Genomic DNA, 22,333 nt, shown 5'->3' with positions numbered 1-22,333 from the left:
ACCCCCCTCGTAAAAGAGAAAAAACTCGGCACGAGTTGCGAATTGCAAGGCTTGAAATTGGCGAAGGTTTGCGTCTACAATATATGATTATGTGCCTCTGTCTTGTGTGAACCTCCAAGGCGGAGGAACAAAAACACAAGTTTCTGCCGACAGGCTCGTGTGAACCCGCCCTAAGACTGCTTTAGCAGGCCAAAACAAAACTATTCCTAGTGCCCTACCACTCAATGACTCATAGAGAATGTGCTCCGATCAGGGCCCTACGAGTCGTAAACGTCATTAGGAGCGGGCTGACTTGAAATTGGTAGTCCACCTCCGCACACAGAAAGCTTGCTTCCCGGCCTCTCTTCTTTCCAATGTCCGTTACAGCTTTCGTCTTGCACACCTCCTTCGTGTCTCCGATCTTTCTCGCTCTATACACACACCTACATTCATTTCTGTGGCGCTGTTTTCCCTGTTTTCGGACTCTCACGATGTCCACTTTACGCTGACCTCTATCGCTGCATCCTCTGACTTCCGTCTTCCTCCATGGCCACTTTACGTGCAATGGTGGTCTGCAAAATTTAGAGCCTATCTTTACTGATCGTATCGGTTTCTCCATGGAGGCTCTGGTAAAGGCTCAAGTGAGAAGATCAATCTCAGCAACTTTCAAATCTGCTAATGCGAGCGAGAGTTCAAATGCATCCCTGCCACGGCCTTTTCTTCGTGGTGCAGTTTTGAGGGCACCATTGCGAAAAGTCCCTGCCGTTCTCTTGAGGCTTCAGATTGGAGCTGGTGGTGCTCGTTGCTTGAGGTCCAGCGATACCAACAGCAATGGTAGCAGCCCATTTCGCTGGGATGCAGGGGATTCTGAGTACTTGGAGGCCCAAGTGCTTGAAGCAGGTACATACGAAATTTTGCACCTTAATTCTGGTTCCCTAAATATTTTTTCTGCCAATGAGAAGGTTTTGGGTAATTTCCATCTTAGCACTTACTGCCGTCTGCACATTTGATTCAGATTTTGGTGCGTTCAACATAACTGTTCTCTCTAATTAACATCTTTAAACTGAACTTGTCTCATGGTGCTGAGGAGAGGGTTGGGGGATCATACATACAAATTTTCTGGTGCTGCACATTAAGATCCTCTTGAGGTTGGGATGCAAGTAAGGCAGAAGTGGGATTAAGATTCCATTTCAGAGAAGATGCACCACCTGGAAGGACATGAAACGGTTATGTCATGTCATGTACAGCTAAACGTGATCCATATGTAGAGGCATGTGGGCCACAGGGTTTGGAAGAACACAGCCACGACAACCATCCTGCGGTTAGCACAACGTGATTTACCGGCCCAGTGGCAATCCTCCTTTGTACAGCAAAATATGTTCTGCAGATGACGATCTTATCGCACCTTTAGAATGATTCTTCACCAATCCTGGGTGAAGAGTCCTCCTTGGTTTGTTTCTCTACCCATTATACATGGTTGAAATATTCTAGTCTTTAGAGAGCGTCTTCCATGGGGGTCCCGGAAAAGTGCTTTGTTTGTTGGGGGGGGGGGGGGGGGGGGGGGATGACATTTGGCAGCAGTGTACCTTTCCACAAAGTATTAAAGGTACACTGTAGACAACAGAAAATGGAGCAGCAGGTTAGGTTAGAGGAGTCATGGATGCAGTGCAGCTCCGTCCTCTAATATTTCCATTGCTCCATTAGAGAGCATGTTGTCTTGTAATTCTGCCAGGGATGAGTTATGGCTATTTGAGGTGATGGCTAGATATGAGCAGCATTTTTCCCTTTGTAGAGGATTCTTGTAAGAATGTTGTATTGAGAAGATTTACTAGACTGGAAAACCAAGATTTGTTTTTGGTTACTATCATATTGTCTTGAATTAGATCTTCGTTGTGGTTGTGTATTGTATATTCTCATTTTATTTTATGAGGATACCTTTGTCAAAGTGCAGCGGAAGGCGTGGTGACAACGGAACACGAGAGAGAGAGAGAGAGAGAGAGAGAGAGAGAGAGAGAGAGAGAGAGAGAGAGAGAGAGAGAGAGAGAGAGAGTGGACTAGCTCTGCGGGGCAATTTGCTAACAAGGGAATACAAGGCTTTGCACAACACAATGCCAAAATGCGCCCCCCCCCCCCCCCCCCCCCCATATAGGGAAGTAATACCCACATCTCAATAACCCATGTCAAGTAAATGGGAATATGAAGGGTCACAAACATAAAGGCCACAAGTGGCACACCGGACAAAATCTGGGAAAAATCTCCCATGACGCCTAGACTCTAGAAAAGCCTCACAAGGCTCTGCATAGCCTCAAAGAAGCCCTCACAAGATCTAGAAGTGAAAACCAAGGAGATGACCTCCAAATTGCTAACACGTCCTTGTTGGAATTAGGGTTGCAGGAAAACACACACAGCTTGGAGAAGACGAAGGAAGCTCAAGGTACACAATAGAGAGTGTTTTACTGAGTGTGCAATGGAAAAATAGATAGCCCTAGAGTGATGGGCGTATATACAATGCACGGGGAAAACACCTCCTAAAGAGGGAAAAATGCCATGGCGGTCCTAGTGTGTTCACACACATCACTACCACATGTATATCGTAACTAATCCTCCGTGGAGTGATGCGGTGAACGAGAGCTGGTGCACGAGTAAAGGGAAGTGCCATGCCCTGAGGACATGATCAATCCACAAAGGGGAGTAAGCCCAAAGCTTTGCGGAAAGCTTCGAGCTTCTCACGAGACAATGCCTTTGTGAAAAGATCTGCAAGGTTGTCTTGTGTTGGCACATGAAAAACTGGGTTCCTCGCAACTGCCAATGCGCTCTGACTGTCAGTGTAGATAGTGTTGGTAGTGTCCTGTTCAACACTCAAATCAGCCATAAGGCGTCTGAGCCATACACACTCAATCGTAGCTGTGAAGACTGCTCTGTACTCAGTCTCACAACTAGAAGTGGCCACAGTAGGTTGCTTCTTGCTCAACCATGATATACATTAACTGCCAAGCATGAAACAAAAACCACTTGTGGACACTCGCGTGTCAAAACAACCAGCCCAAGGTTGCATCCGTACATATGTATGGATCTGTACAGTACGGTACAGTCGTACGGTACGGTTCCATACGTACGGGTAGGTAGTGTACGTTTTTTTTTTTTCCCGCCATAATTTTTTTTGTTTTTGTTTTTTTGTTTTTTGTTTTTTTAGGGACATCTTTCCATTAGTATCGAGATTTTAGACGTATTCAATCGAATACAGAATGGGGAGGTAGTAGCGGGATATTCCATTCGGGATGGCTACTTGATGAAGAAAACGTTGTTGTGCGTTACACAGCCGTTGAGATTGTTTTTAGGAACCAGATTGAAGCAGTATCTAATGGATGTTTGAAGTAGTATATATGTCTAGACTCTATGTAGAGTATGTATAGGCTGAAAAAGGCTAAAGTCACTATTCTTTTTGTTGTTACAAATGTTATGTACTGGTCACGTACCTTAAAGGCCGATGCGTACAGAAGTACGTACCTTACGTACTGATTACGTACCGTACACTCCGTACCTTTCCACCTTGAACCAGCCCAATCTGAGTCTGAAAAAGCATGTTAGTCTGGCGGCAATGATCCCCCCTTGGGATAAAATAAGCCAAGATGTAAAGTTCCACTAAGGTAGCGAAGAATCCTCTTGACAGCCTGCTAATGCTTAGACCCTGGGCTATGCATAAATCTGTTGACCTGTGAGACTGCAAACTGAATATCCGGCCTCGTGTTGCATACACAAATGAGACAGCCAACAACAGTTTGGTAAAGAGTGACATCAACAGGATCACCAGCATCATGTAGACTTAATTGGCAATAGGTTTGCAATCCTCAAGTCCAAACTTACATAGCAATGTCTCTATGTAACTTTTCTGACACAAGGCAATACCGCCATCACACTGCTTAAACTGTATGCCCAAGTAATGATGCAACAGCCCCAAATCTTTCATCTTCATTACTGTCTCTAGTACATGACAGCAAGGGTTGAACAGAATCTTCCACAAACACTACATCCCGTGAAACCAAAATACGCTTTGTTTGCGGATGATACAACCTGTAACCTTTGCTTTCAGCACTACAACCAACAACAATACATTTGACAGCCTTATCATCCAATTTTCTACGCATATGTGTTTGTGGCACCAAAGCATATGCCAAACAACCAAAAACACGCATGTGCTCAATAGAAGACTTTCTATCATGCCATGCTTCATATGGAGTAATAGATTGCAAAGCTTTCGTAGGACACCTGTGAAGTACATAAGTGGCACACATGATGGCCTCAAGCCAAAAAGAATGGGGCAAAGCTTGACTTTTGACCATACATCGTGCCATTTTCGTAAGTGACCTGTTTTTTCTCTCAACAACACCATTTTGCTGAGGCGTATAAGGCACTAAACATTGGTGTTTTCACACTTTTCATACAAAGTGAGCTTATATAGTCCACGACACAAAAGGCCAGATGCATTAATTTCATCACCAAAACTGAGATCAAGAACTTTACATCTGTGATCCACAAATTTGACTACAAGTCCAAGTCTAGCAAGTGTAGATACAGACAAAAGATTCTTCTTGATCCTAGGTTCATAAAGTGCATCAACAAGTGTGAAAGAACTGCCATTTGCAACAGTAAGTACAATCTTTCCAACCCCCTGATGTAACAGACTTGGATACTCCAAGTAAGTTCCGTGCCTAGAGTTATTGGCCCCAAAGATTGGCGCCCCTTTCGGTATTTCTTTTTGTATTAATCTGTGTTCAAAGTACAAGAGTGCGGGTAGGCGCTCACACTCAGACGCTGCATCCAGATGCTCTGAGTTATGAGGCCTTGCTTGCTTATTTAAAGAGTACAAGGGGTGCTAAAACAGAGCCCAAAAACTGTCCCAAAAGCTGAAAATCAAAAGCCCCTAAAGCTTCCCATAAAAAGCTGCCCCAATAATAGGCTTGCAATTTAAAGCATCTTTTAAAATTGAAGCTCTCTCTCTCTCTCTCTCTCTCTCTCTCTCTCTCTCTCTCCCCCATGCTGTTTTGCGTAGAAAAAGCAAACGCAAGAGCTCTCTCTCTCATCTATGAGACTGCGTAGCCAAAAGCAAAAAAACTGCCGTACAGCGCTGCCACGTCAGCAGTACGGACCTTCGAAATCTACGTCGCAATTTGCGGGCCTGACCGTACTGTGCAGCCACATCTTCACTGCAGCCAGCCAGCCACGTCGTCTTTTCTTGCCAGAGAGTGTGTGTATGGGCAGCCACGTCACCGGGTTGTGACATACCCTGTAACAGACATGGACACTCCAAGTCAAGAATCAACCGCGACAGCACCAAATAACCACTTCAAAACAATTCACAGATCACAATAGATTTGCACTGGCCCGGCGGAGTTCCGTGCCTAGAGATATTGGCCCCAAAGACTGGCGCCCCTTTCGGTATTTCTTTTTGTATTAATCAATCATCAAAGTACAAGAGAGCGGTTAGGGTTTCACTCTCAGACTCTGCGTCCAGATGCCCTGAGAAGTGAGGCCCTCACCACTAATTTAAAGGTTACAAGGGATGCCCAAAAGCAGAGCCCCAAAAGCTTTTAAAATCAAAAGCATCAGTTCTCCCTCTCTCTTAGAGAGTCTTTTCTCTTTTTTTTATAAAAAAAAAGCAAAAGCAAAATTCGCGTCGCTCATCATTTTCCATTTTTTTTAATAATAATAATCCGTCTCCGCGATTTTCGGAATTTAGGGTTTTTGGCAAAAATTAGGGTTTGCAGGAATTTTAGGGTTTTTGACAGAAATTAGGGTTTCTGCTGTCCGCCACGTCATCACCTTGTGACATACCCCCCTCTTGAAAGCATTGTAATCGACCGCGATTACGCCTGCAGAACCGACAAAAGCCATAAACCGTCTTAGCAGACACTGACTGTTAGTACCTACGTACTAGGAACACACATCTAGCACATGTACAAAATCGACAGTCACATCACACGACATCATAGGACATCACCAGACATCACAGGACATCACATGACATTCAACATTCATTCGGATCTTAGACCATGATTTATCGGCAATGTAGCTAGCAATCACATCTAGGTCCAATCGGGACCTCATCGATGTCCGATTGACTAACCCCTATTGCAACCATGTCTATTCGAGATCAAGTAGACCAAAATGCTGTAGTCATTTCGTCTATCAGTTCCTGCACTCACAAGAAGTCAAGAACAAATCAGTATCATAATCAGGAATTCCATTTCATAAAGTCATCCAGCAGAATACTGTCAGCTCTCAGTATCCCTGAAGCTCAAAGAGACATCAGTGACTTTAGTATCAAAATCGAGGCATCTGTTGACAAAGGAGTGGAGTAACTCCCCTCTTGTGCATCCCACTGCACCAGATCTTCGGCCAAGCTGAATTCTGGGTTCTATTTGGAGTAGACTATGCTAAACCAAAAGCATCGAGGTAAAGTTTCACAATCTGAGGAGTATCTGCTAGGTCCTCCTCCTCCATCCACTTCGCATCAAATGCAGGAAAGTTCTTGAACTTAACCAAGAACCGCCTTCGGACTTTACCTTTCTTCGTATCAATATGTGCCAAAATCTGTTCAGGAACAAGGATCTCCTCGTTTTCTTCCACTTTGGGTTGCTCATCAGGCTCCCCATCATCAGGCACATCACTCTTAACAGCTTTCAAGAGACTCACATGCAATGCATTATGAATCCTCCAAGTGAGTCTTCTGATGCGAGATACAAGACTTCAATAAATCTAAAATCACTGAATTGGCAATCTCAGATTGCCCGTCAGTCTGCAAGTGGAACGATGACGAGAACTGCAACCGCGTGCCAATGTTCTCCCAAATTGCCTTCCAAAACAAACTCATAAATCTGGGGTCTCTGTCGGAGACAATCGTCTCAGGCGTGCCATGTAATCGGAAAATCATCGTGATCATTCTGTATTCTCGGGAGATCAAAAAAATGAAATCCATTTCAATACTTTCCCAGGGGCGGGTGGGTATGGGTAAAGGCTGTAACAATCCCTGTGCCTTATGCCTGTCAAACTTGACCTTCTGGCATACCAAGCAACTGCGCACAAACTCTTCCATACCCTTCTTCAGTCTTCGCCAAAAGAAATCTCTCTCTACCCCTTTCATGGTGGTAGCAATGCCGCGGTGACCCGTAAAAGGTGGACAGTGGCAATCAGTCATAACCTTTTCCCTCAACGGCTGTGTAACGCACAACATAGTCTTTTTCATCAAGTAGCCTTCCCGAAGGGAGTATCCAGCTACTGTCTCCCCATCCCGTATCCGTGTGAAAATATCTGCAAAATCTGTATCTGTGGCACATTGATCGACCATATCCTCGAAGCTCCTATGATGTATCGCGGAAATAGCCAGAACCAACGGTTTCCGAGACAAAGCATCTGCCACCACATTCTTTTGTCCCTGCACATGGACAATCTTGAAGTGGAACTGTGACAAGATGTTTGCCCACCGCATCTGCTTTTCCGAAAGCTGCTTCTGTGACAAGAAGTAGCGCAAACTCTGATGGTCTGTAAAGACAGTAAAATCCGCTTCGAGTAGGTAATGCCGCCACTGAGTAAGAGCATGGATAACCGCCAAAAGCTCTTTCTCATAAATCTGTGCTGTCATCTCCAGCCTAGAGAACAAATGACTCTCGTAAGCTATGACATGGCCTTCTTGCGTCAAGACCGCACCCAGACTACGACCACAAGCATCACAAAATACTTCAAATGACTTCTGCAAGTCCGGCAAAGTCAAATTTGGTCCTGTAGTGAATTTCTCTTTCAATGTCTGAAAGGCAGTCACCTCTGTGGGTCCCCACGAAAAAGGTACTCCTTTCTGTGTCAAGGTATGCAAAGGGGAAGCAACCTCTGCAAACTTTCGTACGAACCGCCTGTAGTACGAACACAGTCCCAAGAAGCTTCTAACTTCATGGACATTCCTCAAATCGGGCCAATCACGGATAGTCTCTATCTTGGCCGGGTTCATTTGCACTCCTGCTGTTTACACAATGTGTCCCAAAAAGTGTATCTCTGGTAGGAAAAAATCACTTTTCTTAGCATTAATCACTAATGTGTGATCTCGTAATGCCTGAAAGACTTGAAGGAGATGATCTCTGTGTTCTGCCTCATTCTTGGAGAAAACAATGATGTCGTCAAAGAAAGTGCCAACAAATAGCCTGTACTCTCGAAAAATCCTATCCATCATCCGGTTAAATGTCGCAGGAGCATTGGTTAAGCCAAAAGGCATCACCAAAAACTCAAATAACCCAAATGTCGTTCGAAAAGCTGTCTTGTAGACATCTCCTGGCGCTATCCTGATCTGATGATATCCACTCTTCAAGTCAATCCTGCTAAAGCACGAGGATCCCTGTAACCTGTCGAGTATATCATCGATCCTAGGAATCGGAAATCTGTTCTTGATGGTGATTTCATTGAGAGTGCTATAATCGATGCACATTCTCCAAGATCTGTCTTTCTTCAAAACCAACGACACTGGAGAGCAATACGGTGAAGTACTAGGCTGGACAAGACCCTTTTCCAAGAGGTCTTTCACTGAGTTCATAATCTTTTCATTCTGTACTCGGCTCACACGATAAGGTGGCCGATTCGGTGGCGTGCTTCCAGATATCAGATCAATGGTATGATCTTCAGGCCCTCTCAAAAGCAATCGGCATGAGCGTAGAGAAAAAAAAATCTTGGCGTTCTTTTCTTCAGGTCAAAACATATTCAACTTTTATCCATCGTTCAGTTCTCCCAAAAGAATGAGTAAGAAAACTGAAGTTCATCAAGTACAATCTCTAAGCCCTTCATTTATCAAAGTCGCTTTCTCGACTCGGTAGTCAACCACGGCGTAGTTCTTGTGGTACCAAGGGATCCCGAGTAGAACGTCACTCGCGTGCCCTGAACACCCGTCATTGCAAACGAAGTTTGCCAATGCTCGGTGTAATGGCAACATCCCATCCGGGTTCCAGTCGAACTACCTCCGCCTGTGGCGTCAGTCTGTCGGGCGTAGTTCCAAATCGAGCCGCCAATTCCAAGTGAAAAGAAGTTGGCCTTGGCTCCTTCAATAGAGCTTCCTGATCCTTCACTTTGCCCCAAAAAAAAAGCGGCAAAGTTTGTACTTTCATTCATTTGATTCGGTGCAAGTCCCACGCCATGTGGTACCGGTTCTACTTTTCTATCTGCCTTTTTTGCCACATTCCTCAGCTGCTCTCAAACTCTTAGGCCTGTCGTCGTCTTTATCATTCTGTTCTTTTTGTGCCTTATCACGGCACTCTGCGGAGATATGTTCATGTTCCCCGCATCCAAAGCACTTCCCCTCTCTGATGAAGCGAGCTCTCTCCTCAGGAGTAAGCTTGGGTCGTGCATCCTTTTTTTTCTCTGGGTTGCTCTTTTTCATTCTACTTTCATTCCCAGAAGTCTGTTCGGCTCGTTGTGTCATGGCCTCATCTGTGCGGTAGGTCAGACTGCCAGAGTGAATGACAAAGCCCCGCTTCGCATGACTCATCAACTCCTGAATAGAAGCTGACTTCTATTCCAAGCAGTGATTTCGGATCTCTGTAGGTAGACCCAAGGTAAATCGCTCAATCTGTTCTCTGAACGAGATCTTCTTGAATGAAGAGGCGGGTAGAAAAGAGTTCCAGAATCTTTCACAATAAGAATTCACTGTATCGCTCTTGGTCATCCGGAGATGGTTCCAAGCAGCTCGTATATCTCGCTCAAACTCTTGAGTCAACCAAGAAGAAATAAAAAGCCTCTTGAATTTCAGCCATGTAACTGGCACAGTCTTGCTTAATAGAAGCGTGGACCACCAAGTACGAGCATTTCCCTTAAAGTAAGAGGCAGCTCTCCGAATCTTGGAGTGCTCTGAATAGCATCCTCCCGCGAAAGCGATGTCAACCTGCTGTATAAAAGACAAAGCCTTGGAAGCATCTGAGTATCCTAAAAAGTATCAAACTTGATCGAGTGGCCACCTTCCTTAAACTCTCGGACTTTCTTGTTTTTATCTTCGAGAAAGTCATACTGGTTGGCTTTGTAAAAATTCTTCTTGTTCGCATAAAACTTTCCGTCATCGGAATCTGAGTTGTCTGTAGACGAGTCCTCAGTAGAACTGTCAGTCTCTGGGCGAGATGTAGCCTTCTTTGCCTTTTTCTTGCCCTTTCCGAAGCTTTGTGTCTTGCTTTGCTTTTTGCTTTTTCTGTCTTCTTCGCTCTAATCCGAGGAGCTAGAAGAACTGTCAGAAGAAGAAGAAGAAGAAGTGGGTACTCCTTCAAATCGAACACGCTTCTTCCGTTTCTTTGCCTTGTCAAATGTCAACCGACGACCCAAATATCCCGGGAAGTCAGTGCCTTTCTTCTGCTTTTTGCCGTGCTTTTTGGCTTTCTTTTGCGTGTGAAAAAGCTGAGCAATCCGTGCATCAACCACGTTCTCCAGTTCCTTCTCCGTATATTTCTTGGAGGCAGAAGGTTTCTTGAGAGCGGGTTTCGGGAGTGGTGTTGTGGTTCTCTGCCACTCCATCTGTACCTCTTTCAAAGAGGTCTGGTTCATATATTTTGCCATCTTCGGGTCCTTGGCAAAATTGAGCATCATCTTTGTTGCATCACCGATCAACTGGCGACGCTCTATCTCTCGCCGCTCCGCCTAAGTAGGCCAAGGCGGGCCATACTCTCTGTCTGAATCTTCGTTGTGTCATGGCCTTATCTGTGGGGTAGGTCAAACTGCCATAGTGAATGGCAAAGCCCCGCTTCGCATGACTCATCAACTCCTGAATAGAAGCTGACTTCTGTTCCAAGCAGTGATCTCGGATCTCTGTAGGTAGACCCAAGGTAAACCGCTCAATCTGTTCTCTGAACGAGATCTTCTTGAATGAAGAGGCGGGTAGAAAAGAGTTCCAGAATCTTTCACAATAAGCATTGATTGTATCTTTCTTGGTCATCCGAAGATGGTTCCAAGCAGCTCGTACATCTCGTTCATATTCTTGCGTCAACCAAGAAGAAATAAAAAGCTTCTTAAATTTCATCCATTTAACTGGCGCACTCTTGTTAAAAGAAGCGTGGACCACCAAGTACGAGCATTCCCCTTAAGGTAAGAGGTAGCTCTCTGAATCTTGGAGTGCTCTGAATAGCGTCCTCCCGCGAAAGCGATGTCAAACTGCTGAATAAAAGACAAAGCCTTAGAAGCATCTGAGTATCCTGAAAAGTATCAAACTTGATCGAGTGGCCACCTTCCTTAAACTCTCGGACTTTCTTGCTTTTATCTTCGAGAAAGTCATATTGGTTGGCTTTGTAAAAATTCTTCTTGTTCGCATAAAACTTTCCGTCATCGGAATCTGAGCTGTCTGTAGACGAGACCTCAGTAGAACTGTGAGTCTCTGGGCGAGATTTAGCCTTCTTTGCCTTTCTCTTGCCCTTTCCAAAGCGTTGGTTCCTTGCTTCGCTTTTTGCTTTTTCTGTCTTCTTCGCTCGAGTCTGAAGAGCTAGAAGAACTGTCAGAAGAAGAAGAAGAACTGGGTAGGCCTTCAAACTTGACGCGCTTCTTCAGTTTCTTTGCTTTGTCGAATGTCGACTGACGACCCAAATATCCCGGGAAGTCAGTACCTTTGTTCTGCTTTTTGGCGTGCTTTTTGCCTTTCTTTTGCACGTCGAAAAGCTGAGCAATCCGTGCATCAACCACGTTCTCCAGTTCCTTCTCCGTATATTTCTTGGAGGCAGAAGGTTTCTTGAGAGCGGGTTTCGGGAGTGGTGTTGTGGTTCTCTGCCACTCCATCTGTACCTCTTCCAAAGAGGTCTGGTTCATATATTTTGCCATCTTCGGGTCCTTGGCAAAATTGAGCATCATCTTTGTTGCATCGCCGATCAACTGGCGACGCTCTATCTCTCGCCGCTCCGCCTAGGTAGGCCAAGGCGGGCCATACTCTCTGCCTGAATCTTCGTTGTGATCCCAGCCCGCATCTCCAGATGCAGAGGGAGTCGACTGATCATTGCCTGAAGCCATAGGTGCCGCGGAAAAAAATTCGGGAATCGGATTTCCCGTAGAAGAGAAATCGGCCGTGCTCTGATACCACTGTAACAAACTTGGACACTCCAATTCAAGAATCAACCGCGACAGCACCAAATAACCACTTCAAAACAATTCACAGATCACAATAGATTTGCACTGGCCCGGCGGAGTTCCGTGCCTAGAGATATTGGCCCCAAAGACTGGCGCCCCTTTCGGTATTTCTTTTTTATATTAATCAATCATCAAAGTACAAGAGAGCGGTTAGGGTTTCACTCTCAGACTATGCGTCCAGATGCTCTGAGAAGTGAGGTCCTCACCACTAATTTAAAGGTTACAAGGGATGCCCAAAAGCAGAGCCCCAAAAGCTTTTAAAATCAAAAGCATCAGTTCTCTCTCTCTTAGAGAGTCTTTTCTCTTTTTTTTTTTAAAAAAAAGCAAAAGCAAAATTCGCGCCGCTCATCATTTTCCAAAAAAAAAATAAAAAAATAATTTTTTTTTATAAATAATCCGCCTCCGCGATTTCCGGAAATTAGGGTTTTTGGCAGAAATTAGGGTTTGCAGGAATTTTAGGGTTTCTGGCAGAAATTAGGGTTTCTGCTGTCCGCCACGTCATCACTTTGTGACATCCGTCTTTATGGAGAGTGCTATGATCACGAACAAAGTGAGTGGATATTGTGCGTGCAAGTGTATGAGACTGAGAGAAGGAGAGAGAAGAGATACGACACCTGAGAGGTTGTAAAACCCTCCTCCGAAGGCCCCACTCTCGTCGGCGAGTGGTCTACTATTGATTGCACAAAGTGGTACAATGCGTATGCAATGGACTGATGCAACTTGGATTATGCCGATGACGACGACGGTGATGATGACGACGACTTAGGGCTGAAATCTGGGGTCTTCTATTTGCTGAATTTCGGGGCTGTTTCGGTGGCTGAAAATGACCGTTTTACTGCTGTCTTTATGGCTGAATGTGACGGGTTTGTCGAGGGTCATGTTGATGGCAAAAACGCTGAGTATCTGTCTCTGTCAGGCTGCGTTTTTGGGACTGTTGTCGTAGGCTGAAACGCTGAATATTTGCAGGGATCAAAGCTGCGTTTAGGGCTGATTTGACCTGCTAATAAAACCTGTTCATGCTGCGTTTTTCCATGCTGAAAGGCTGAGATAAAACGCTGAATCTGGCAGTGAATTCCATGTTGAAAAACGCAGATAAAAACGCTGAGGTTTGCTCTAGGGCTGGCGATCAAAAATGCTAGTGGCTGTGGTTTGTTGGTTGCGGGAAAAACGCCAAGGGAGGTCACTTTGCTAGCGAGGCTTGCTGTGGGAGAAAACGCCAAAGGGAGGGAGTGGATGGCGATGCTAAATGCGGGGATGGCTCATTCATTAAGGGATGACTTGGGGAGGTCTTGTTGAGAGAGGGAGGGAACACCTGCTGCTTTGGGAAGCCTGTTGTGCTCTTTGCTCATCTGCCCAATTGTGCTAACTTGAGTTTGCTTATATATTAACTTACCCAATTTGCCCTATCGAGTACCCAACAAAAGTCACTTGATAAATAAGTGAAAAATGTTAAATATAGGAAAAAATAGGATAAAGTCACTTGAAAAATCCCCAAACTGACTCTGATGGAATCTGATGGAAATGCTTATGCTTATGCGGTGTGCAACCAGAGGATATGCATCTACATTGAGTGACTGGGCATGCACGGTTTACGAATAGACTCACAAAAGTGTCAGATCACTTCTAATCTAAACTGATTGGACTGACGGGAACCCTGCTATGGTGTAGCTTGTCCACGGACACATAGGGTTGGACGTGACATCCCCTCCTTTTTAAAGTGAGGTACTGGTACCGAGCTGCATGGCTTCCTTGTAGTCTGCCAATAACTCTGGATAATCCTTAAAGAACTCTTCGTCTACCCACACCGCTTCGTGGGTTCCTCGATCTTTGAACTTCAAAACATATTGTCGTACTTGTTTCTTCGAACCATGGCGAAACCGATGCAACAAGACTTGCTCCGGCTCCATGACTTCAGCTTCATCGATGATCTCCGGTTCTTCTTCTTCCGAAACGTCCTTTGGAGGTGTTCCCTGAAACACTTTCAACCAAGAAACATGAAAAACGTTGTCCATTGACCATGAGTTAGGTAACTGTAATTTCATTGAAACCTCATTAATCTTTTTGATGACTGGAAATGGACCATACATACGAAAAGATAACTTAGGACATTTCTTTCCAACTTGCTTAAGACGCTGTTTCATGATTCGTAGATACACCCAATCTCCTTCCTTGATCGAGACCTCTTGACGATGCTTGTTAGCCTGTCGAGAATAAGATTCCTGAGCCTTGCTTAGCCGAAGCTTCACTCTCTCAGAAATCTCATCCAATGACTGACTCTCAGCATTGGCATCAGGCATTTGACTGACCGATTTAGTCAAAAGTGACTGGAACAGACGGCCAAAAGCTGCCTCATACGGAGTTCGACCAATAGCAGAAGAAAAGGAATCATTTAAAATAGCCTGAACCAATGGGAGATAGAGCTCCCATTGAGACTGTTGATCATGAACATAAGATTTTAACACATCAAAAGCCAACTGATTATAAATTTCGGTTTGACCATCTGACTGTGGATGAAAAGCGGATGAAAAATTCAACTTTGTGCCATAATTTTTAAAGAGTGCACGCCAAAAGTTGGACGTAAACTTAACATCCCTATCTTAAACAATGGACTTTGGCAAACCACAGAGGGGGTAATCGTGCAACATCTTGTGTAGTAACTGTGGCCTTACAAGGAATTAACATGCAAAATTTGCTGAAACGATCAACAATAGTTAAACATTGAGTGTTCCTTGAATGCAGACTTGGCGGTAAGTTAGTCACAAAATCCATAGAGATATCCTGAAAAGGTCCCTCGGGAATAGGCAGCGGAAGCAAGAGGCCTTGTTGCTTACCCCGAGGAGCTTTTACTTTTTGACAGATAGTGCACTGTGTGACATAACTAAACACATCTTTTCGCATTTTAGGCCAATAGAAAAATCGTTTAATCTTTTCCAATGTGGTGTTCATACCCCTGTGCCCACCCGTGAGAGAATCATGTGCATCATGCAATATGGTTGGCCTGAGAGAGGGCAACACACATAAACGTTGACGAAAAAATAACAATCCATCACGAATGAGATAGTTGCTGGGCCTTTGGGAAGCAAGAGCGTGCAACCAATACTTACGAAACTCCGAATCTACATACTGATTCTTCATGCTGTCAAAAGACTCACCCTGTATAGAAAATGTGGTTCTTGACTCAAGAGCCAAAATCTGTCCTTTGCGACTCAATGCATCTGCAACAGGGTTAGCTTTTCCAGGCACATACTCAATCAAACCTCCAAATTGCTCAAAAAATTGTGACCAACGCGCTTGGCGATCACTTCAATTTGCACTAGGCATAGACTGGAGCCACTTGAGGGCTTGATGATCTGTGCGCACTGTAAACTCTCTACCATACAAAAAATGCTTCCAATGCTTAAGAGAGTGAATGACAGACAACAGTTCTTTATCATAAACTGAATAATTCTTTTCCGCACTATTGAGCTTCCGGCTAAGGAAAGCTACTGGGCGACCATGCTGCTGGAGCACAGCGCCTATGGCGACATTGCTTGTATCCGTCCATACTTCAAAGGGGTCATCCCAAGAGACAAGGATATTACACGGTGCTTCTGTCACCGCAACCTTGAGAGCTGCGAAAGCCTCAATGGCTGCTTCGGGCAAGTCTACGCGCTGACGGCGAGTCTTAACCCCTTTCAAAACATTAGTCATAGGTGTAGCAATGCGTGCAAAATTCTCTATGTGCGAACTATATGCTTGACATAAACCAAGAAAAGAACGCACATCATATGCAGTTTTGGGCAAATCCCAATTACGAACCTGTTCCATCTTCGCGGGGTCGAGCTTGACGCCTTCTGCAGAAATGATATAACCCATATAAGTGACTTCAATAAGAAAAAATTCAGACTTCTCAGCTGTAATGTACAACTGACACTCATTCAAATGAGTTAGTACCTTTTCAACATCTAATTCATGTTGATGAACACACATACACCTACCATATCGTCGAAACGACCTACCATGAGACGATTGAACGTACCCACGGCTCGTGTCAATCCAAAAGGCATAACAATATACTCCCATTGCCCTCGCTCGGTGCGAAAGGCGGTCTTGAAAATGTCGCCTTTGAATACCTGTACTTGATGGTATCCACTTTTGAGATCGACCTTGCTGAAAACCTTTGCCCCATTGAGCCTATTGAGGATATACTCAATGCGAGGCTTTGGAAACTTTTTCTTGACGGTCATTTTGTTTAATGCCCTGTAATCAACACACAAACGAGACGAACCATCCTTCTTGCGAACAAACAAAATAGGGGCAAAGAAGGACTTACACTAGGACATATGAATCCTCTAGCCACCAACTCCGTGAGTTGTCGCTCTAACTCTTCCTCCTATGACTTGTTCAAACGGTAGGGAGCCTTACTGACAGGCTGCGCTCTCTCCATAAGCTTGATGCGATGGTCCTCCGGCCGCTCGGATGGGAGACGAGGTGGAAGATCATCCTGCAAAAAGAGATGTTTAAACTTCGTAAACAACTCCGAATACTTACCTGAAGCCTGAATGCTCTGGGAAACTGGAGCAGCATAAATGAATGCCGCTTGTGCTCCTCTTCGTAATTCACGCTTTACTTGTACATGCGAGATGAGAGGCAAAGAATGCAAGCCCTCCTCAGCACGAATGCTGAGGGGGGAATCGGTATCGGAATGTAAAGTGATCGTGTTAGCACCAAATTTAATGTGAGCATCAAGTTCGCGAAACCATTTAATGCCCAAAATCATATCACATCTTGAGAGAGGAGATACAAGAAATTTCCTACGAAAAGAAGCTTGTTGAACGGTAAAAAGCACATCAAGGCACTCCTTCGTGATGAGAGGGTCCATACCAAGAGCGAAGAAACCTCTAGAGGAGCTTTCTGACTAACCTCTAGGCGGGCTCTCTCAACGAGAAGGGGACTAATCACATCATGCATACTGCCTGTGATCAAACAATATGATAAAACGCTGCCCTTTTACATGACCATAACACTTCAAGAGAGATTCATCAATGTGTGTGTCAGAGTCAGGAGAAGATGCAGGTTGTGTTGTGACAGTGCTTGTGGTAGCTGTGGGTGTCTTTGGTTCTTTAGGTGGGACTGTCTTAGGACAGGCCTTCTTAATGTGACCCTTGACGTGACATTGAAAACATCTACCTTCTTTAGCATAAATCACTTGTTCTTCAGCCGTGATGTATCCTCCTATAATTCCTTGTGAAGCTTTCTCTTCAGGGGTTAGCTTAGGTTTTGCAAGTGCTTTAGCTTTACCCTTAGATTCATTGTTAGAGTTCTTTTCCGAGGAATTAGAGGAAGAAGGGCTAGAAGAATTACCATTCTTACCATTCTTTGCGTTCTTATCATTCTGTGTGTTCTGAGAATTTTGCGGGGTTCCTTGAGAAGTCTCGTTTTCCTTAGGCTTTCCTTTGTTGTGCTTCATCTCGTGGGCGAGAGCAATTGCTACCGCTTTGTTGAGATCGATTGGATCAAGTACCTCGACATCATACTTGATATACTCGTCCAATCCGTAAAGAAATGCCTCCTTGCGCTCCGCATCCGATTTGCGTAATTGAGTGCCGAGTTGCAAAACACGATTAGAGAAAGATATAACCGGCATACCGTGTTGCTTGAGAGCGCGTCAATCGTCCTTCAATCTTGCAAGGTACTGAGGTGGCATAAACCGCACTTTAAGCTTGTCTTGGAAATCAACCCAACTAAAAGAGAGGGGCGTGAAATCGTTGGCTGCCTCTAGGTGCGCGGCTAGCTGTGCCTCTTGCCATGCGTGGTACCAATTGATGGCATCATCGGCAAGGTACATAGCTGCCGTCAAAACTTTGCTATTGCGTGTTTTCTTAGTTGTCGCAAAATAAGCATTAAATTGATGCAACCAAGAATGAATAACCGTAGCATCCATCTTACCGTCATACTTACTGAAAGTCAACTTTTCAGTGACTGGGTTGTTGGAATCCGCATCGTGGCTTGCACCACTTGAGGAACTCCCACGATCTTTGGGTGGTTCGGTTTTCGAGGCTAGTGCTTGTCGAAGCAATTCTTGAGTGTGTAGCTCTCGTTGAGCTTCACGCTCGGTCTCAAGGCCAATCTTTGAGCGGTACGATCGGCCTCCAAGGCCGCATTTCTTACCGCCTCTTCCGCCTTTCTTAGTTGTTTCCGTTCTTTGCGTTCGTTGCGCTCGCGTTCTAAAGCAAGTCGATTGTCTTCTTGTTTTGCGGCAAGTTTTGCGTTTCTTTTGTCGCGCTCTCAGTTCTGAGCAAGGCGATTTGCTTCTTGTCTATCCATCATGGCCATCATCTGCTTGACCATTGCCTCCATAGGGTTTGGTGCACTTGGTCGTGTAGATGGCGAAGAGGGAGGGTTGAAGAAATCATCTCCGGGTGGAGAAGAGTCTTTGTCGCCTCTCTCATGCTCATCACTTGTATGCGAAGTATCCATTCCGCTTCGGGTGACGACCATGCACTATAATCTTGGGTTCTTAAGTTCGCAAGGAACTTGGGTTCTTGAGGGTCTTCAGGTTCTTGAGGTCCTTGATTCGTGAGAATCTTGGGTTCTTGAGGTTTTCTTTCGCTTGCAAATCGCGTTGGAGAAAGATCTTCTCTTCACACGAGTTCTACTCCTTTCTGTGGGCGCACCCCTTGGCGGCCTTGCGCTCACACCAAGGTTGCTTTTTCCCACCTCATGTTGATTGGCCGGCCGCTAAGTACACGGTCCGCTCTCAATGAGTGAAAAGAGAGACAAGGGGAGGCTGGACAAGCCCTTCTTTCTTGGGATTCCTGTCACTCTTCAACAAAACACGATTAGGAATCGACACGCCCAAGCGAACTTGGGTTCGTGCGACCGCAACAAGCAAAAAAAAATCTTGTGGTTCTTCCCTTGAATAGTACAGAGCTCTGATACCAATGTAAGGTGCAGCGGAATGAATGTTGTATTTTCTCAAGGTTAGTGATCTATATTTTCTCAAGATTCCTTTTAGTTCTTAGGGAAGGAGAGAGCCTTCCGTCTTTATGGAGAGTGCTATGATCACGAACAAAGTGAGTGGATATTGTGCGTGCAAGTGTATGAGATTGAGAGAAGGAGAGAGAAGAGATACGACACCCGAGAGGTTGTAAAACCCTCCTCCGAAGGCCCCACTCTCGTCGGCGAGAGTGGTCTACTATTGATTGCACAAAGTGGTACAATGCGTATGCAATGGACTGATGCAACTTGGATTATGCCGATGACGACGATGGTGATGATGACGACGACTTAGGGCTGAAATCTGGGGTCTTCTATCTGCTGAATTTCGGGGCTGTTTCGGTGGTTGAAAATGACTGTTTTACTGTTGTCTTTATGGCTGAATGTGACAAGTTTGTCGGGGGTCATGCTGATGGCAAAAACACTGAGGATATCTCTGTCAGGCTGCGTTTTTGGGACTGTTGTCGTAGGCTGAAACACTGAATATTTGCAGGGATCAAAGCTGTGTTTAGGGCTGATTTGACCTGCTAATAAAACCTGTTCATGCTGTGTTTTTCCATGCTGAAAGGCTGAGATAAAATGCTGAGTCTGGCAGTAATTCCATGCTGAAAAACGCTGAGGTTTGCTCTAGGGCTGGCGATCAAAAATGCTAGTGGCTGTGGTTTGTTGGTCGCGGGAAAAACGCCAAGGGAGGTCACTTTGCTAGCGAGGCTTGCTGTGGGAGAAAACGCCAAAGGGAGGGAGTGGATGGCGATGCTAAATGCGGGGATGGCTCACCAAGGGATGACTTGGGGAGGTCTTGTTGAGAGAGGGAGGGAACACCTGCTGCTTGGGGAAGCCTGTTGTGCTCTTTGCTCATTTGCCCAATTGTGCTAACTTGGGTTTGCTTATATATTAACTTACCCAATTTGCCCTATTGAGTATCCAACAAAAGTCACTTAATAAATAAGTGAAAAATGTTAAATATAGGGAAAAATAGGATAAAGTCACTTGAAAAATCCCCAAACTGACTTTGATGGAAATGCTTATGCTTATGCGGTGTGTAACCAGAGGATATGCATCTACAGTGAGTGACTGAGCATGCACGGTCTTCGAATAGACTCACAAAAGTGTCAGATCACTTCTAATCTAAACTGACTGGACTGACGGGAACCTTGCTATGGTGTAGCTTGTCCACGGACACATAGGGTTGGATGTGTCACGTGACAGCGTTGCAGAGCACTTGTTGTTGTTCGTAGGTACTTTGTCGCAGTTACAGGATTCAGGCTTGCCTCCCTTTGATGATAAGCTGAAAGCTATCTTCTTGCTTATAGCCTTACCTGAGTCATGGGAAACATTGGTGGTTTCATTGTCAAATAACCCCAATTTGACTTTTGATGGTGTTAGGGGTTCTATCTTGAATGAGGAAATCAGGAGGAAAGCAAGTGGAGAGGGAGGCAGCTCTGCCAACATGGTTAGAGGCACGACAGAAAAGAAGAATGCCCATGCACAAAGGAGTAAGAGTAAAAGTAAGGAAAGGGGAAATGCCAGCAAAGGCCAGGGTGATGTGACTTGCTATCAGTGTGGCAAGAAAGGTCACAAGAAATCCGATTGCAGGTACTACAAAGCCGAGTTAGAACGGAAAAAGAATGGCGGAGACAAAAAGAAAGAGAAGAAGGAAGTCAAGGCAAATGCACAGGATAGCTCAAAGGACAAAGAGAAGGCCAATGTGACTTCTAGTGTTGTGATTGAGGAGCTGTCAGATGTAGAGGACATCTTGTGTGCCACTTTGTCAGATGATGATGCTTATGACATTGATACCTCTCTTATTGATGCGTTGTTAACTGTCAATGATGCATTATCCCAGACTTGGATTGTTGATTCCGGTGCTTCATTTCATGTGACTCCTATCAAGGAGTGTTTCTCTACTTTTGATGCAGGCAAGCGTGGCCATGTATACCTTGGAAACAATGATGCATGTTCCATTGAGGGTATTGGCACAGTGCATCTCTCCATAGATGGCACAAATGAGCTTGTCTTGCATGATGTTAGGTATGTGCCGGGAATCAAGAAGAGTCTGCTTTTTGTTGGTCAGATGGATATGCATGGTTACAGCATCTTGTTTGAGAGAGGATCATGGAAAATGACTAAAGGCTCAAGGCTGATTGTAAAGGGCACAAAGAAGGGGACACTTTATTGCATGCATGGAAAGGCCGTGTTGGCAAGTTTATTGCATTGGCTGAAATTAACTCTCACATGGAGTTGTGGCACAAGAGGCTTGGCCATATGAGCCAAAAGGGCCTTTCTAAACTTTGTACTTTAAACAAGCTTGATGCTAAAGGCACAAAGCTTGACTTTTGTAATGAATGTCAATATGGCAAGCAAGTAAAGCGTTCTTATTACTTTGGTGTCTCTCGTAAATCTTGTGTGCTTGATCTTGTACATTCTGATGTATGTAGCATGCCTACTAAGTCTATGGAAGGTGCATGCTATTTTGTCTCCTTTGTTGATGATCATTCTAGAAAAATTTGGGTTTATTTGCTTAAATCTAAGGATGAAGCCTTTGCTGTGTTTAAGAAATTTCATGCATTTGTGACCACCCAAACAGGTAGAAATCTAAAATGCTTGCGTACGGACAATGGGGGGGAGTTCACAAGTGCTGAATTTAACAAATTTTGTGAAAATTTGGGCATTAAGAGGGAGCTTACTGTGCCATACAGCCCCTCTTCTAATGGTGTGGCTGAAAGATTCAATAGGACACTTTGTGAGAGGGTGAGATGCATGCTGTCCACAGCTAATCTCTCTCATGGATTTTGGGGAGAAGCTTTGAAAACTGCAGTCCATATATGCAATCGATCCCCTCACATGTCTTTGAAAGGTGACATCCCTGAAGAGGTTTGGTCTGGCAAGCTTGCTTCATATGATCACTTACGCATTTTTGGTTGCGAGGCTTTTGTGCATGTTAGACCTGAGTTGAGGAGTAAACTAGATGCCAAATCCATTAAAGGCCTTTTCATGGGATATGGTGAAGAAGGCGAAATGGGTTACAGGATTTGGTTATCTCAGCTCAAAAGGGTTGTACGCAGCCGGGATGTTGTTTTTAATGAGGCAAGGCTGCTTCAAAACAATTGTGCCTCAAAGCATGACCATAAAAGGGTCAAATTTCAACATGACCAGCCACTTGTTAGGCCTATTTTTGATCCTCAGGAATGATGTACAACAGCCCATTGTTGATGATTTTATTATGCCACCTGATGTAGACCCATTACCGGAT

General features: G+C 44.8%; 1 protein-coding gene across 1 annotated transcript in view; it reads left to right on the top strand.

Annotated features, from left to right (window-relative positions):
* The first annotated feature begins 277 nt into the window (after positions 1-277).
* Positions 278-22,333, top strand: part of LOC147455543 (bifunctional nuclease 1-like) — a 36,597-nt gene continuing 14,541 nt past the window's right edge. The window contains exon 1 of the mRNA XM_086514301.1: positions 278-879. Within this exon, the coding sequence (XP_086370427.1) occupies positions 597-879 (283 nt within the window). The 5' untranslated portion in view covers positions 278-596. The remainder of the gene's footprint in view (positions 880-22,333) is intronic.

The sequence above is a fragment of the Adiantum capillus-veneris genome, chromosome 6 (genome assembly GCF_014529385.1).
Source record: "Adiantum capillus-veneris isolate H3 chromosome 6, ASM1452938v2, whole genome shotgun sequence".
Lineage (NCBI taxonomy): Eukaryota > Viridiplantae > Streptophyta > Polypodiopsida > Polypodiales > Pteridaceae > Adiantum > Adiantum capillus-veneris.
This window is presented reverse-complemented; position numbering and strand designations above follow the sequence as displayed.